The 16,919-nt window shown below is 38.1% G+C and overlaps 1 protein-coding gene across 1 annotated transcript in view; it reads left to right on the top strand.

The window, feature by feature from the left end:
- The window catches only part of doc2g (double C2-like domains, gamma), a 43,798-nt gene that overhangs the window by 14,694 nt on the left and 12,185 nt on the right, over window positions 1–16,919 (top strand). Inside the window, exons 6-8 of the mRNA XM_030142853.1 lie at window positions 2,908–3,034; window positions 3,260–3,316; window positions 5,653–5,777. Coding sequence (XP_029998713.1) covers window positions 2,908–3,034; window positions 3,260–3,316; window positions 5,653–5,777 — 309 coding nt within the window. The remainder of the gene's footprint in view (window positions 1–2,907; window positions 3,035–3,259; window positions 3,317–5,652; window positions 5,778–16,919) is intronic.

Below are 16,919 nucleotides of genomic sequence, written 5' to 3'. Positions count from 1 at the left end.
CCAATGAGTTCTCTTTGAATAGCCGCCTTATCCTCCAGCATCACCTTCCTCACATTAGTGGAGAATTCTACACCTGGGCTGTTAGTGAACGGATCACGCACGAATACAATGACATCCCTGGAAATGGCAAAGTCATCAAACGTGGCAGAGAAATTCTCCCTCAGCTGTGTGATAAATATCTTCATCTTCTCTGTGACCATGCTTTCACCCACTGTCTTAAGTGTGCTAAAGTGTAGCAGCCTCCCCTATACCAAATCTCCATGGGAGAGATCAAATTTGTCACCAAAGGCGTAGGGTTTTCCACCATATCCACCAGGTTTTTTTCTTTCTCCTGTAGTTGTGGATTTACTGCATTCAAATGGGAAAATGTGTCCGTTAAAAATGCAACATTGCAAATGTGTTCCCTGTCTTGCATAATGTACAGGTGGTCAGCTTTTGATGGACTTTGCATTAAAAAATCCACAACTGGATCCGTGAGATCAACAAAATGCTTCAATGCTTTGCCCTTACTGAGCCAGCGCACATCATTATGGAGTAAGAGGTCATCATGAGAGGCTTCAGATTCATGCGCATAATTTTCGGAACAAATGGTGCTGTGTGCTTGAATTCCCCCTTAAGAAGTTAATTATTTTAATTGTTTTGTCCATAACCTCATTAAGATCACCACTTAATTTTGCGCATAGCACACTTTGGTGAATGATGACAGTGGAATGTGTTAATGCTGGGAGCGACAGTCTTAATTCTGCTCACTAGTCCCCTGTTTCTTCCAACCATGGCAGGAGCTCCGTCTGTGACAACCAGGTTGACTTTTTCAAATGACAGTCCATGCCTTTAAAATAGCTCCTCCAACTTACCAAAGATAATAGTGCCAGTGGTAGTGCCCTCCAGTGGAATCAGGGCCAGCAGCTCCTCTTTGAAATCTCTGCCATCAAAATATCTGACAAAAATGTACATTTGGGAAATATCAGTATTGTCAGTGGACTCATCAATAGCCAGTGACAGGTATCTGACTTCTTTGATCTCATTAATTACATTCTTCATTAAAGCTGCGGCTTTCTGCATCAATTTTCTGCTTAAGGCTCTTTGAGAGTGCCATTTTTTTATAGCTCAGAATTAGTTTGATTGCTAGCGCTCTTTACAACTTGCGGCAATGCATGTGACAGTGATGATGTGACTGCGACACAAATAAGAAGCCTAAAATATCACGAGCGCCCCCAGTGACTTGCTGCAGTACAGGTAGCACAAGTCTGTTAACACTGTCAAAGGCTTAAAAATAACATAAATTTGGAAGGAAAATTAATATATCTAATAATAATATATTACTTAGGATTCCATAATTAATTTTATTTTATTATATGTCTGCTGAGAAACACAGTGTCTGCTGAGAAACATTCTGGTCCTTGTACAATTGTAGTTGATGACTCCTGCTCTACAAGTACAAGTTCAGCACTGTAAAAAGATTACAATAAAATCTGTAGAGATGATGAAAAAACAATATATAAAATTACATTTGTAAGAAACATGCATCAAATGTCATACCATGTTAATGTTATACAGTTAGGAAAAAAGGTCCAGTTTTCACACAAGGAAATGAACTACCATATACAACTGACTGAGAAAGAAACAAACCCAGATGTTCCAGTTCTCCTTCCACACCGTTAAATGAAAAGTCAGGGGACCTAGTTGTCCATCCTTCCCTGAGGGTCAATTTTAGCAATGGTTTGATGTCTTCATACCATAAAAATGAACCTGAATTATGTGATTCATTAAATCCACAGGGTTCAGTTGTGTTCACTTCATAAATCCAAATGCTTTCTTAAGTGCTGGCTACTCTGATGACCCCCTCATGGATTCATTGCATTCCTTCAATGGTTATTAAATTGAAGGAAGCACCCGAACCATGATTTTTCTCATTGTAATGAGTAGAAATGGTTTAATCAATCTTTCCATTTTCAGTAACAGCCTTAAGCTCAACAACTCCCAGTTTTTGAATTAATTAATTATTTTATACCAAGATGATTAAATGTCAAATATCAAATGTATTTGAACATGTGCCCATTTTCCATATATTATTTCCATACATTTGTCACATGAGTCATTTAGTTTTTATAGCCTCCTTATTCAGAAAGGTAACAACTCTGGCACTACTTCCTCTTAAAGCAATGTTATGTATTATACCATTATCACTAATCACAAATTTACCTTATGGGAATTTATGATGTGTCACCGTCTAGTGTCATGCACTTCATGCAGGTATGAAAAAAACAAATGTCTGGATGGGCAGATAGACATGTAATAGGTGTTGAATCAGGATATTGTATCAATCACCACTCTGATTAATGCAGCAGAACATTTAGTAGTACATCGTCACACCAAATAACACCCTGAGGACCAGGAAGTCCTCTTTTAACATGACACACACCATATGCAAATGACTTCACAAAGGCCTTTTAATTTGTTTCACTTGCATGCAATATAAAAACAGTCTTTCAGTTCTGTGCAGTGAAATACAGAAGAGAGAACCTCCTGATCTCCTCTCTCATGTACATGTTTCTTCAGAGACTAATTAGCATCTGAGGGAGAAACAGCCATAAAGTGAATTATTAAAAACCTCTGGAAACCCTTGTCCACTTCAGCAGACGACAACTCGTTATTCACGAGTGTTCGGTTGAAATCTCAGAGAACTCATTCTGCGTTACAGATGGAGGTGCTGGAGGAGCTGATTGATTGTTCAGATGTGTTTTGGCTATATTTGGCACAGTCTAACACTTGGTTCACAGTAATAAGCAATGGCAGGGTTCATTTGTAACTTTCTGATGACTCACTTGCGTCTTTTTGTGCGTGCGTGCGTGCGTGCGTGCATGCATGTGTGTGTGTGTGTGTGTAAACTTCTATTCCTGTATGGAGGCTGTGTGTATGTGACATGGATAGGCTTGGGCGAAATGAATTCATCGGAGAGGTGAGAGTAGCTCTGAAGAAACTGAAGGAGGGCGAGAACAAACGCTACAATATGGGCCTGGAGAGAATTGCACAGGTAGGCTCATTGGACATGAGTGGTCTTGCTCACATACATACCTGATGGATTCCTGTGGACATATACTATATATCAAGATGTGTCCCATTTCCATTGTGGATATCTGCCTGAAGGCAATCGGGCATCAATTTCACATGCTGCATTATATTGTGTAATAGATACTCACCTGGAGGCTCTGTAGGCTATAACCATGATGTCTCTCTCTCTCTCCTTGTCTGATTTCAGAATAAGGAAAGTAACAATCAAACAGTCGAGCAGGGAGCGCTCGTGGCAGAGGAGGAGGTAAAACCATTATCAGTCCTTTCATCGACATTCTTATTATTGCCATTTTCGATCAAAACATGGCTCAGTGTAATTTCCTATTACCTCTACACCCAATGCATTTTCTTATCTCCCAGCAGTTTTATTTTAACGTCTGATTTTTATTTATTTTTTTACCATTAAAAAAGACAAAGAAAATGTAATTAGGCGTTTTTAATCAGTACACGAGTGTGAAATGAGGCTACTCACTTGCACAATATAGCAGCAGTCTGTCAGTTTATTACACCAGTGCTGTCAGTATAATGTTTTTCTGCTCTGTTGGTAGTTATCTCATAGGCTATCTCTTCACGATTTTGGAGACAGAGGCTAATAGCTTTAGGCCTCTGATTAGTTTATGGTTCATGGTACAGCCTGAAGATTAAGAGTCTCAGATAAGGCATTTAATTACCAGCTTTAATTTCAATCCTGCTTTTACCAATTCATACACTTATACCAAGTCATGAGGAATGCTGCTAGGTACTTCATAGGGAGCCAAAGCCCAGTCCCTTTCTAGGACCTGATTTCAGAACAAATCTGAAAGGTTGATAATGATGAGACACAAATAATCTTTTGACCCCTTTTGAATTGTGACACTATTTAGGCCATGTCCACAGAAACCATCCGATCTTTTTCATTGTCATTTTCAAAGAATTGCTCCATAAACACGGAGTCATTTCAGGAAATATCTGCGTCCACACAAAACCACTGAAAACGATGTAGTACAAATGCCAGGCCTGTATGTGGCGTTATAATGCTCTCGGAAAAAACAGAGAAGAAGACATGGAGCATTTGCATAAAGCTTACTTGGTTCTGACGGGTCTCATCCAATATTTCCTTCAGGTTGCCCCTCTCCATGGTAGATCCAAGAGCATGTAGTGAATATTGTCAGCTATGGTTGTTTGTTGCTCATTGTAACGAAAAAGTAGCTGAAGCTTTGATTCAGTATTTCCAATAAGCTTAACAGCTGTTGTAGCATGGGCGCTACTGTGTAGTCCGCCATTGTTGTTGTTGTGAAATGGCATCGTGCTTCCATGGTGAAAGTTTAGGAGGCGGGGCTATGAAATCATCATGTTAGAAAAGTTGTGGTTTGGTCGTACAGATGAAGACGCAAAACAGGCGATTCAGAGTTATGCACTCTAGGATCCGGTTTCCAAAAGTTGTGGTTTCAGTGACTGAAAACACCGGTTTCGTGTGGATGAAAGGCTTATCCGATAGAAAACTTTTTCGGATATGACCGAGACCGCCTTCGTCTGGATGGGGCCTAAGACATATGATGCATGTTGATTTAAAAGATTATTTTATTAGTCAGAAATGTCAGTTATTGTGCTAAATATTGTGAAGGAACATCTAATTTTGTGTGAAACAGCTCAGTGCACTGTATCTCAAGTTATTACACATGATATACCACCATGATATATCACCAGATGTTACCACCATTAAAACCAGGTACATATAGGTTAATTCTCCTGTCAGCACCCTTGACTTAACCCAAACCCTATCCCTAACCCTAACCCACAGCACTGATGAAGATCTGGAGTTGGTCTCCTAGTGCCTTCTATGGCAGCTCACTGCTTCGAAGATTCTAAATGCTAATGCTAGGTGCTGCGTGTAGTGAGATGGATAAAATGCAGAGACTGAATTTCTATACAGGGAATAATAAAGCGCGGAATCTTTTGGTGAAAGTCAGGTGAAAAATCATTATAATCGGATCTTTCTGAAGCTGCTGAGACATCTTCAGAAACTCCATACAGATTCTGTAAAATGACAGTTACAATGACTTGTGGATCCTTAGTCTTTTTACACTGTTGCCCACATGGTATGAATAAAATATTTTTACCCCTTCTCATGAATAAAGTGTAAATGTGGCTCAGTGTGTAATCTGTACCTGGTAAAAGGTGATGATTGATTTGTAAAAATAGGAATAAAAAGAGGAATGTGTCTGAAAACAAAATTATTCCAACTTGTACAACAGCAACAGTGTAATTGCGTATTTTCAGTCTGATACTTCAACAGTTTTATGACAAACTGCAATTTTCTTGACTTGTAAAATATCTTTTAAACCAGTAAACATCATTTGCGTAAATGGTGGCATAATTTTTTTTTTTTTAAATTACTTGTCTCTGGCCATGGAACACAACCAGAAGGGGCTCTCTTTTGCACTCATTAATTAATTTGATTGGTTAATGTTTCTTTCCACTATGCTTTCAGATTTAAATAAAAACTAATGCCAGGTTCTTCAGTGTTTCTTACACTGAAGGGGGAAATGTCATGGTGGAAACAGGTGCTGTGTCTGACACCGGTGTTTTCTCTGTCCCCAGCGTGGTCGCATCCTGGTGTCGCTGTGCTATAACACCGAGAAGGGCTGCCTGCTGGTTGGGATCATACGTTGTGCCCATCTGGCTGCCATGGACTCCAACGGTTATTCTGACCCCTTCGTCAAAATGTAAGTCACGACAGATATTCACAAACTAACATATTTAACAAATTATGCACATATGGAACTCTGGATTATACGCTGGATCTCAAAGTAATGTTCAGAGGTGATGCTGTCCTCTACCAAATGCAGTGTTTGTTATAATTCTGTGCAACAATAGCACATTTTGGACCAAAGTTGAGAGCTGATGGTCAACACAAGGACAGATACAACCTCTTGGTCAACTTGACTCGACTCTACCCACTTTTTTTGGTTTTCCATCAGGCAAAAGTTGTGAATTGTAGGTTACCTTGTACTTTTTTGGTATCACATCCGTCAAACTGCCAAGTGGGCTGAGGCAATAACCAAAAGGTGAAATGAAAGCACCGAAGACTGGTCAGAGAAAGTCACCATTACCACTGTGTCATCATTGTGCTTAAATGGGACCAAAAAATGGGTCATTTTAAAATAGCCTAGTGTTATTGTCCTGTCCATTTATGTTGAAATTGATTTTTGATGTTTCCCTCAAATCATTAAACTTAAGTAACAAACCTGTCTTGATAATGTAAGAAGAGGAAGGTACAGATGTTTGTGTTAAAATGCAGGGAGTAAAAGTAAGTTAAAAAAAATTAATAGACTCCAAATTTATAGGAAGTTCAGGAACAAACTTTACCTTGAAGTCTCAAACAATCCCTAAGTTTCTGCAAAAATCAAAGAAATCAGTCAATCAAGCAAGCAACGTAAGTAATTTTTCAAGTCAAGCAAGTGATGAGACAAACTTCTGATGATCTATATTCCATGAAAAGTAATTAAATAAACCAGATAAGCAGCTTAAATTAGTTAAATAAGTGTCTGTGGTGGGATGTAATTAACTATTTTCAGTGGTTACTTTGAGGACTTTACACTTTGAGTATTTCCTTTATTTTATCTAGCTTTATACTCTTATTCAATTACATTTCAAAGGCAGATATTTACTTATGTATATTTTTTACTGCATTATATTTGATAACATTTGTGGAGCGATTTAGAATTGTGTGTTTGTGATAAACTGATGATTGTGGTGATTCTTTACGACTTGTTAAGTCCAAGCAGCAACCAGAGCTATCAAAATCTGCAGTAACTTGAATGTCTACTGGGGGGCTGGTCTGATAGATCCTCACCGATGCCGTTTTCGCCTCACTAACTGCTTGGCAGCTGAGTCGGAATTTCATGGGTCTTGTTTGTTGTATAAAATGTAAATTTCTCTCTGAAAAAACATTTACAAGACTGTTAAATGATTCTGTCATGAAGTTTACAATACTTAATTACAATAAGCATTAATATGTAGTAGAGCCCACTTGCATTTCACCAATTGGAGACATCACAGGGGGTTTGTCCTGTATTTTGGTTTCAGCAAGTCTGGAGTCATGTAACCTAAGCTTCCCATTTCTGACCCAACAGTGGTGCCTGTACTTTCCAGTAGAAAGTTGCTCACTAGTGCACACATCAAAAAGCTTTCTGTCTTTTGAGTGGGGAATCTTTTTAGGAATTCAGAAAGTTTGACCTGTACAAGCATCCATTAAATTGGAAAAAAAAAAAAAGCATCCGTTAAATAAAAGCAGCCAGTAAAAAAAACAACATTCAGCCCTTCTTGAACCTATAGGTGTCCTATTAGAATTCTCTTTACAGACGTCTCTTTCATCACTGTGTTCTATATTCTTATGTCAGTGATTTTTTGCTGCAGTACCATAAGTAGCCACTGGGGCGGCATGTCCCATTCTCTTGCAGTTAATGCATGCATACTATCAGCATTGGAAAACAAATCAAGCACCAAATACCAAGAGCGAGCAGAGTCTTCTTGGGCAGGCACCGTGCAGTGGAAAAGTGCTGCAAGGTGCAAGGTAAAGTTATCCTCTTTGATTCAGCTGTATCTAATGCCAAGCTAAAAGAACTCTGTGCTCTAGCAGAAAAGAAATCCTACAGAGATGTTGACACCCCCAGTAAAACCCACAAAGGAGGGAAAACTGAACACTTCAAAGATTCAACACATGGGAGTTTTCAAGCAACAATACCCTAATAAATATTGATGCAGAAAAGCCCTATTTTTGCTCATATAGTATCAGATTTTCCACCCATTTCCTGTTGTAAATCCTTGCCCATTACAAAAAGGCAATCTAGGACAAAGCTGCCCAAATGGCCTTTGCTGTTGACAGAAAACCCACACAGCTGACCCATCCTCTGATCTGCAGGCTGTACTTAACCTGTAGACGCCCCCAGCAGTGGTAGGCGGTGAAGGTGGATGCAGAAAAGGTTTCCCATTAACTGCTTCAAAAAGGCATTGTAAAGCAGCTTTTCTTGTTTTGAGCAGTGTTAAATTGTTATCGAGACTATGTAATTGGGGTTCACTGGGCCCTTTTGATCCCATTTATTTAATGCTGACCCCAGTGGTTTTTGATCAACGTTATGATCAGAGGATGACAGTAAAAGTAGCTGAATATTGTGTGCTTAGTGTAGGTCTACATATTCTGGTTCAAGTAATGAACATGAATGAAAAGGAAAAGAGAAGAAAGGGTGGTCCACTAAGTTTTTGTTATATTTGAAGTATAAAATGCACTAAAAGAGAAGGTCACTAGGGATTATGAAGTGAGTAACATTTCTATGTGATGGTCTTTTAAACAGGAGTGAATTTTTTTTAATGATCAGCTACAGATTTAGGATTTTAAGATATTATAAACTGCTGTAGGGAAAGTAAAATTAAACCGGAAGCTTATGCCTTCAACAAAAGAGAAAGAAAGAAAGTAAAGACAACTTTTTCTCTCCAAAAACACACATGGATCTATTTTCATCTCTCCAAGATATTGATTTGTGCCTCTGGCGCCTTGTTCTTTATTGGTCCATTTTGATGTACAATGTTTTGGAGACAATGTTAAAATTACTTGTAGTGTAGTGCCACTTCTTCAAATTCTGACCATTTCTTTTTCTGGTGCATTTTAATAACACCCCGCAGGCAAAGAACTCACATTAAATGGCACACAACATATTCAAATGAGTTGGTACAAGGAATTTTAATTTGTTTCTGCCTGTAAGAAGCAGAGTAGAAAATCTCATCACCTGATTTAAGCAAATCGCTTTTCTCTTATATGTGCTTCTTCTAAGACAAATTAGTGTTTGGTGGGAGAAACAGCCATGAAGTAAATTATTAACAGTCTCTGGAAACCACTGTCCACTTCAGCAGGCACACAGCTCCTCATCATTCATGAGGCTGCTCGTGTGAAACCACCAAGCAGTCATTGTGTGTTAAAGATGAGGGACCGGCTGCTGCTCCTTTCTCCGTTTCTGCAACACAGAGTCATGTGTTTAATGATGTTAAGCTTTGTTAGGTAATATTGATAAATATTATGTCATATTACATTGTAGCTATGATGCTTTTAATTTATGATGATGATTAATTCATGTTTTCCAATGGAGAAATGCTCCAGGCTAGATATCTTATTGCTTTTGATTTACACAAATGCTGTTATGAGCTCATTCATAAACTGCATTATATGCGCTCAGTTTCCTTTTAAAAGAATAGCAGTGGTTCTCCTATTTGCTGTCATTCTTTCTTCCTCTTCTTTCTTGTCATCCATTTGCTGGAGGAATGGCATGACTCATGTCACATGCGAAGCGTGCTGGTGCTCCATCAGCGTCACTCTGCACAATTAGCAGCATTTACAGAGCAATCCATGTACATGAATGGACTACATCTTTTTGCACCTTTTATAAGGTATAACCTTTTATTGCAGAGACCCTGTACTTTATACTTTTATTTATTGTTCTGCCTCTGCTTTTGGGTTATCATCCGGCCACCTGTCTGTCCTATCCATCCAGTTATCTGATGCAGTCGTTCTTAAGAATGGCACGACATAATTTTGACACAAACACTTCGGCAATGTTCATAATTTCAATAGTAACATGATTAATTAGGAGGCTGAAACAGTAAATTTCTGTATTTTTTAGTATGTCTGAAACTGTATGATGAAACTAATCATATCACATATTACAGGATGCAAATACCGGACACTCCAGCAGCATAAATATCCCACAATTCAATGCAGTAGTGACAACAGCATCAACAAATGGCCATCGGCAGAAATCTGAGCGCAGTAGTAGTCAGTAGTATTACACAGATGCCAGTACAGTTTGTAGTGTTATAAAGTGATCAGTAAGGGGAATAATGTTGCAGATGCATTATAGATATACAGTCCATATTATTGCGCAGTTGCTGGTAGAGATGAGCCGGTTACCAAGGTTACATGTCCCAAGATAGCAAAGAGGCCATGTCATGAAGTGACATGTATTCACACCCTGAACAATGTACCAAGAAAGATATACTATGTGTGTATGTTGACTATTGTGTATATGGAACATATAGTGCAGTGGCTTTACCTTTATTTATTACTATGATGTGGAAGGGTTCAACCTGTTGTATTTTTTAACAGGTGCATGAATGAAGGTCTGGATGGTTTTCTTTGTCTTTGAATATGCTAATCCATGTATTGACAAATACCATGTCCAAGCGTTCATTATAGGTCACAATCGTTCATAATACCCTCTGTAAATAAGGGTTTTCAGAACTTTGGACACATGAACTTTTGAGATTTTGGTGATCAGAGGTCAAAGTTCAAGGTCGCTGTAACCTCACAGAACATGTTTTTGGCCACAGGTGAACTTCACCGTGACCTCAGCATATCATCCCTCAACACTACTGTATATTCCTCACTGGAAATGATTCACTGGAAGCATTCCTGTCAGCATAGTGAGAGCTCCCATTTCATCATAAAGTAAACTCTATACATTTTATTGAAGTCTTTTCTTTACTGCATTGACTGTATGAGTCATGGATGTGAATTGTAAGTTGAATTCAATCTCAAGTTACTGATTTATTTAACCTCTTTTAATTAAGTCACAACACTAATTGCTTTGAAATAAAAACTGCCAACAAAAACAAACTTTTCAATTCACGCCAGAGGCCCTGGGTTGCCATATGGAAGCACTGGAGGAGCTGATTGACTGTTCAGACATATTTTTATATATATTTGGCAGAGTTGAGTCTGACTCACAGGAAGTAATGGGTTGGAATAAGCCTGCCACTGGTTGACTATTTCAGTCAGCATTCACCCCGTTCTTCTGTTATTGGCTCGCTGCTGTTCAAGAATTGAATCATGCAATAAGGCAGACCTGCTTGTTCTTATTTATTTATTTATTTACTTACTTATTTATTTATTTGGTAAGATATTTTAATGCCAGAATCCCCCACATGCAAAACAACTCCCTCCTCCAACTCTCCACCGCTGCTGCATCCTACATGTTTATACTCCTGTTTGAGGCTTCTGTAGATGAAACAGACACATCCCAACATAATGAATTCATTGGAGAGGTGAGACATGGGGATAGAATAAACACTTTAATGTTGCAACATGGGACCACCTCCTCTGTTTTTTTCTAGTATCTCCTTTAAGTTTATTTATTCACTTCTGTTTTGCTGCCTTTGCTCAGTGTCTATCTCATGCAAAGGCTCTTTCTCTTTTAAAGACTCTTAGTTTCTATGTTTTGTATAAACTGCAGCTCTGATTCACATTTCTGGCACTTTAATTCACATTGTTTATTGTCTGTCTGCCAGTGTTTCCTTTTGTTCTTCTCTGTGTTTTCATACCAGGCACTCAGTGTATCTGTCAAATTAAGTTTTGTTTACCTTGTTTCATTGGCTCACTGGTCTATAGATTATACTTCTATTGTAATACATCCCTTTGTGTGTTCCACTAAGCAGTGCATTGTTATTTTTGCTGAGTTTTAAGAAGTTATGTGAAGTTCACAAAGGTGCAAAGGTGATTTACATCCCTAGTGCAAACAGGACAATAAAGACAACATAAGATTTTAATGTCCTTAGAAGGCTTTCTGACTCATTTCACCATTAGAGCGGTGATATCCTGCAGCTTTAACACCACTGATTCTTTTGGTGTAAATGTAACTAAAGCTGATCTTGATGCAGTCTCTCTTTATCCGTGCTTTGTGTCTCTGTTTGTCCAGAAGGCTTTTCGAATTTGTCTTTTCTATGTGATTCACAGTCAGGCTTTAGAAGTCACCCAAGTGACACGAGGTCAGAATTATCTAACTAATTTGTCTTCCATTTAGAAGAACAAATTGGTATTTTAAAAACTAAATGAGTTTCCATCTTTCAAAGAGGCACCATATTCTTCTCCTCTGCTCTTCATGCGTTACCAAACTAAAAAAAGGGGAGGGGGGGGGATCATTCTGTCAAAACGTGACATGTGACGGGTGAAAAAGTGCTAAATTGTCAAATATTTCCTGCTGACTGAGGACCATACCGTGCTTCACAGTTTTGTTCTCTATCTTTCTCTCTTTTTCCTCAACAATTGTGTGAAATGAAAACCATGACCGCTTTTTGCAGCACAGATATTTTTAGTTTGTTTCTCCAGTCATCACACATCTTTTTTTATCACTTAAAAAACTGCTGGCATCTTATCTTGTAACTTCTTTAGTTTGGGCCCTTTTTAAACATTTACTCTGTCTCTGTCATATCTGTATTGTTGTCTTCTTTCTTTCACTGACATTGATTCTTGTGGTTTTTCTGTGTCTCTCAACTAATGTTACTGTTTTGGAGGAATTTAGGTATCAAATAACTTTGATAACAGAGCATTGAGAAGTTGTCATGTGATTAAAGCATTGTAGGGGAGACTGGGGACAGTTGTAACACCGGTCAGTTGAAACACTTGCAAATGCTCCAATCAGGAACACGTTAGGGCTCACCTGATTCACTCTGCACATGCTCAGTTTATTCATTAGTCCACATGGGGAGTTGTTGTGCCTTGAGGCAGAAACATCAAAATACGTGAGGGAAAACATAATTTTGTGGTAAGAAAGTCTTTTTTTTTTTTTTTTTTTTTTTTTTGCTCAAATTACTTTTGTGATTATGTAGCTTGCTTTGCATTTGGACTCATTAAATGTATGTCATGTTGATTATGTGTCTGTTTACCTATCTTTCATTCAGGTTATTTGTGGCAATGTTTTAGCTTCTAGCTGTAAAGCAAGCTAGCTCATCACTAATGCACTCAGGGACAGTTGTAACAAACTTGCTTGGGGTAGGTTGTAACACTTTCTAAAATGTTACAACCTACCCCAACATAAATTTCAATTTCAGTTTTTTTGTTTTGTTTTGTTTTAACATACCTAGGTCCCAGTGTAACAGGATAACTTGGTTATTCTGTTATACCGGAAGAGAAAGACTGATGGGGTGTCTTTCAACATTTTGAAGAGTGCATCCACTGATGTAAAGGTCCACAGAAAGTCAGTCAGATCTGTGGCTAAATTGTATGGCATATGCCATGTCACTCTATATAGATTCTGCAAAGTGAGGAAGAAGTTAGAAGATCAGGGATCAAGCAAACTTCCACGAGTAGGCTACTCAAATTACATTAACAGGTAAAGATAGACATGATACCTAATCAGTGTTTTAATTGTTTTTGCTTTTTTTATTGTGGGCTCAGCCTGTTTTACCAGAATTCACTGTTCACTGTTTACTAACAACAAACAGATTAAGGAAAAATAGCAGAAAGCGTTTGGGTAAGGTGTTATTACACCAAATGCCTCCGGAACACCTTCAGTGTGCCTTGGCTTAAATTCTACAGTCTTGCAACTGTCTGGCACAAGAGGCTTCCATCTGGACCATAACGCCTTTTACAAAAAAACAAAACAAAATAAAAACAACAGGACTTTTTCTTATATTGTCATGAAAGAGACTGTTAAAATGTGTTTTTCAAACACGTTCATAACCAATCCATAAAATATAACATTGGAAAATGAAAATAAAGAAAATTTAAGACTTAAAAGGGTTATATGTAATATTTTAACTCCAAACGAAGAACAGAAAGGGGAAGTCTCTTACCTGAATACACTCATGGCTGCCAAAACCATCAACAATTCTACAGACTCTTACTGAATCACTTCCCAAACTGGTGAAGTTCACTGTTCATTTTTCATTGTTTTCACAGATTTATATAATTATGTGATAAAATTTTCCCCTTCAACTAAATCTCAGTAAGTCAAAATAACAGGATTGTTTTATAGTCTTAATCTGCATCAGCTGATAGTTTACATAATATATTTGGTTACATTGTATAGATATTTTACATTATAGCTCTGTTAGTTTACCTCTGTTTTTAAGCAAAACAGTCACAGTAAAACCACAAATCATCTCCATTTTCTGTGTGGTTTGTGTTGCCAGTAACTGTCACTGTCACATTTTAGTCTGAACCATATATTGACCATATACTTAGCAAACATAACAACCTAATATAGTATCTTTTTACCTTCATAAGCTTCATAATCAAAGCCAACAGTGAAGAACAAATGCTGCTGCAACAGCATCAAACTCCATTCCTTTCATTTGGAGCTGTGTCCAGGTGTGTCCAATGCTTACATTTTTTATTACTTTGTCCCTTTCTTTGACTCTGAAAGTTGTTTCTTGCTGGTTCTCATCCTCAACTCAGCCTTGGTGCTAGTTTTCAACCCCACTGGGGACCAGCAGTGTGAGTCACTACTTCCTCTAGGGATCACATACATTCACAGTGACATCTTGGCCTGTGGTGGTGATTAAATACAGTTCACATTACTTCACTAACATCTCTGGCATTATGTTGGAACTCTTTCTTCCAAAGATTTGTGATAATTTCATATTATGTGTTGCTAAATTCATCGCTAAATCCTAAATTACTCACCTTTAAACGTATGCAAAAAAATACACAAATTGCCTGTACTTCCCTACACGTATCGGAATATGCTGTCATAAACAAAAGATACAAGGTCATTTAAAACCTGGAGGACAAATGAAGAATGTTAAAAGTCAGATATGTTATGTTAGATTAGTTATGTCATGCTAGTAATATGTTACGACAGAGAACATTTTATATGTTGCTGAATAAAAAATATGTAATTCCTTTAAAAAAAAACAAAAAAAAAACAACCAAGAGCACAGGGTTTTACATATAGTGTGTATTTGCTGGAAAGGAGGGTTGACTCAACCTCTTACAGATTTACTTGAATTCCCCTGTTCTAACATGTCGATCTAAAATCTCCCTTAAGTATTTAGTTGGGTTGAGATCGCTGACTGTGAAGGCCATAACATGATTTTCATTAAAGTGTTCACTGACCCATCATTCCCTATGGATGGAGAAGAGACCACCTCCATCTGTTTGATTATTTATTTATTTATTTATTTGATTGTTTAATTTGTTATTGACCTGTTGTTTGAAGGCGTGACAACAAAATGATCTTCAAACATATGCCTCATTGGTAATAAAGCTGAGTAACATTTCAGTAACCTAATCATCAGAAATATTTGACAAGAAAACTGTTAACCTGACGTTCGTGACACAAGGTGAAGTCAGTTGGACACAATTTCTGAATGCATTAATGCTCAGTTTACAATGTTTTGCATTGAGCAACCCAACTTTCAAGAAACCAGCTAACAAAAAGCGGATAATCCCCCCTATCTCCATGGACCAGCCTGTTAAGAATTATTTTTCACATTGAATTTTCTACAGTAATTCAGGCATAGTTGGGCTGCAGCAATACAGATAGTTTTTTTTACACCAGCATTATTATGGATGTTGCTGTCAAATGATGTTTTGTTATTCTGGAAATTGGAGTCCTCTGTCAGAGTTGCCTCGGAGCTGTATGTAAAATGTGATTTGGTGCAGCTCAAACTGAGATGTCCCCTAGGCTTTTGCCTCACCTTCTCACATGCTGCTGGTCAAATAGAGGCTTTGTTTGGTCGCTTCTTTCAATTGATTCCTTCTATTCTTCTCCTTCCACCTTTTTTTTGTCATGAAGGCAGCAGACTGCTAAATAAACCCTGGGTATTTTGGAAACTAAATACTCATGAGCTTATGGTGAAAATGACCTTTTCACACACAATAAACACCAGGAGAATGTTTGTCTATTGACAACGAGTCACTTTTTAACATGTGAAAAACTACATACGCCTCGTTTAATAGGTCGGTGGTTTAATAGAGTAGAGATGTATCATTGTAATATCTCAACCTGTTTCTCTCTTCATGATCTTGGTCTGGTTCCATCAACTAAAAGGATTCAACACCTTCTGCCTAATCCAATAAGCACGGTACTGTCAGGAAATGTTAACTGAATCATCATGTAGTCATTCCTAAACGTGTTACTTCCTGTGTCCTCTAATGATCTGTCATCACAGATGTCATTGTCAATAAGTATTGAAACCACTGTGACCAAAGGGAGATTAATTTAATTATAATCATATTAATTTAACGATATTTGCGTCACATGTAGTGTCTTGTCAATCTCTGGTCTTCGAGTCATTCCTGTAGAAGGTTATGTGTGTTATGAAACAGGACAAAAGGAATTACTTGTTGCATTTTTCACTTGCTACAATCCAATATAACTGTCACAGACAACTTTAATGTCCCCCTGCTTATTTGCTATGCTTGAAAAAAGGATATTTTTTGTGCCCTGACAGCTAATTCACACTGACTTAGTGTGCCACCACCTTGCTTAATTCCTCCTCCTCCTGTTCCTTCCCACCTCCATCCCTCTATCCTTCACTCGCTCTGATTCCGGCTCTGCGGTGACAGCCCCAAGCCCATCTTATGCATCAGCTGTCAGGCTGGGATTCATCACTGGCAGGGAGAGGACTGGAGGAGCAAGATATCTCACTGCCTGAACATCTTGACTTGGAATTTATGCTGATGATGACTCCCGTTGCCTCCTAGCGATCCTTCTGTTGCCTCTTCGCTAGAGCATATACTCCAACTTTGGCATGATTGCAATCTTGCTGTGGTCTACTGTCTGTCTGTCTGTCTGTCTGTCTTTTTTCTTTCGCTGTCCCCACCTTTGTAAAAAGCACTTCTGGGTCACAATTATCTCATGAAGACATTTTGCAAACTGTCTGTCTCTGTTTGTGCTGTTCAGTCTTTTACTGTCACAGTGGGAGTGAAAGATGACAAACTCATAGATTAATCATTGTGATCTGTCAAATAATTAATGCCCTGTCTGTGTTAGTGTGTTAAATGGCTTTTTAAATTCTTGATTATCCAACCCTTTATTTACAGATACCCTGTGCCTCATCTACAGTTTAGCAATGTCTCTTTTTCTGCACTTTGT

The sequence above is a fragment of the Sphaeramia orbicularis genome, chromosome 1 (genome assembly GCF_902148855.1).
Source record: "Sphaeramia orbicularis chromosome 1, fSphaOr1.1, whole genome shotgun sequence".
In the NCBI taxonomy this organism is placed as follows: domain Eukaryota; kingdom Metazoa; phylum Chordata; class Actinopteri; order Kurtiformes; family Apogonidae; genus Sphaeramia; species Sphaeramia orbicularis.
This window is presented reverse-complemented; position numbering and strand designations above follow the sequence as displayed.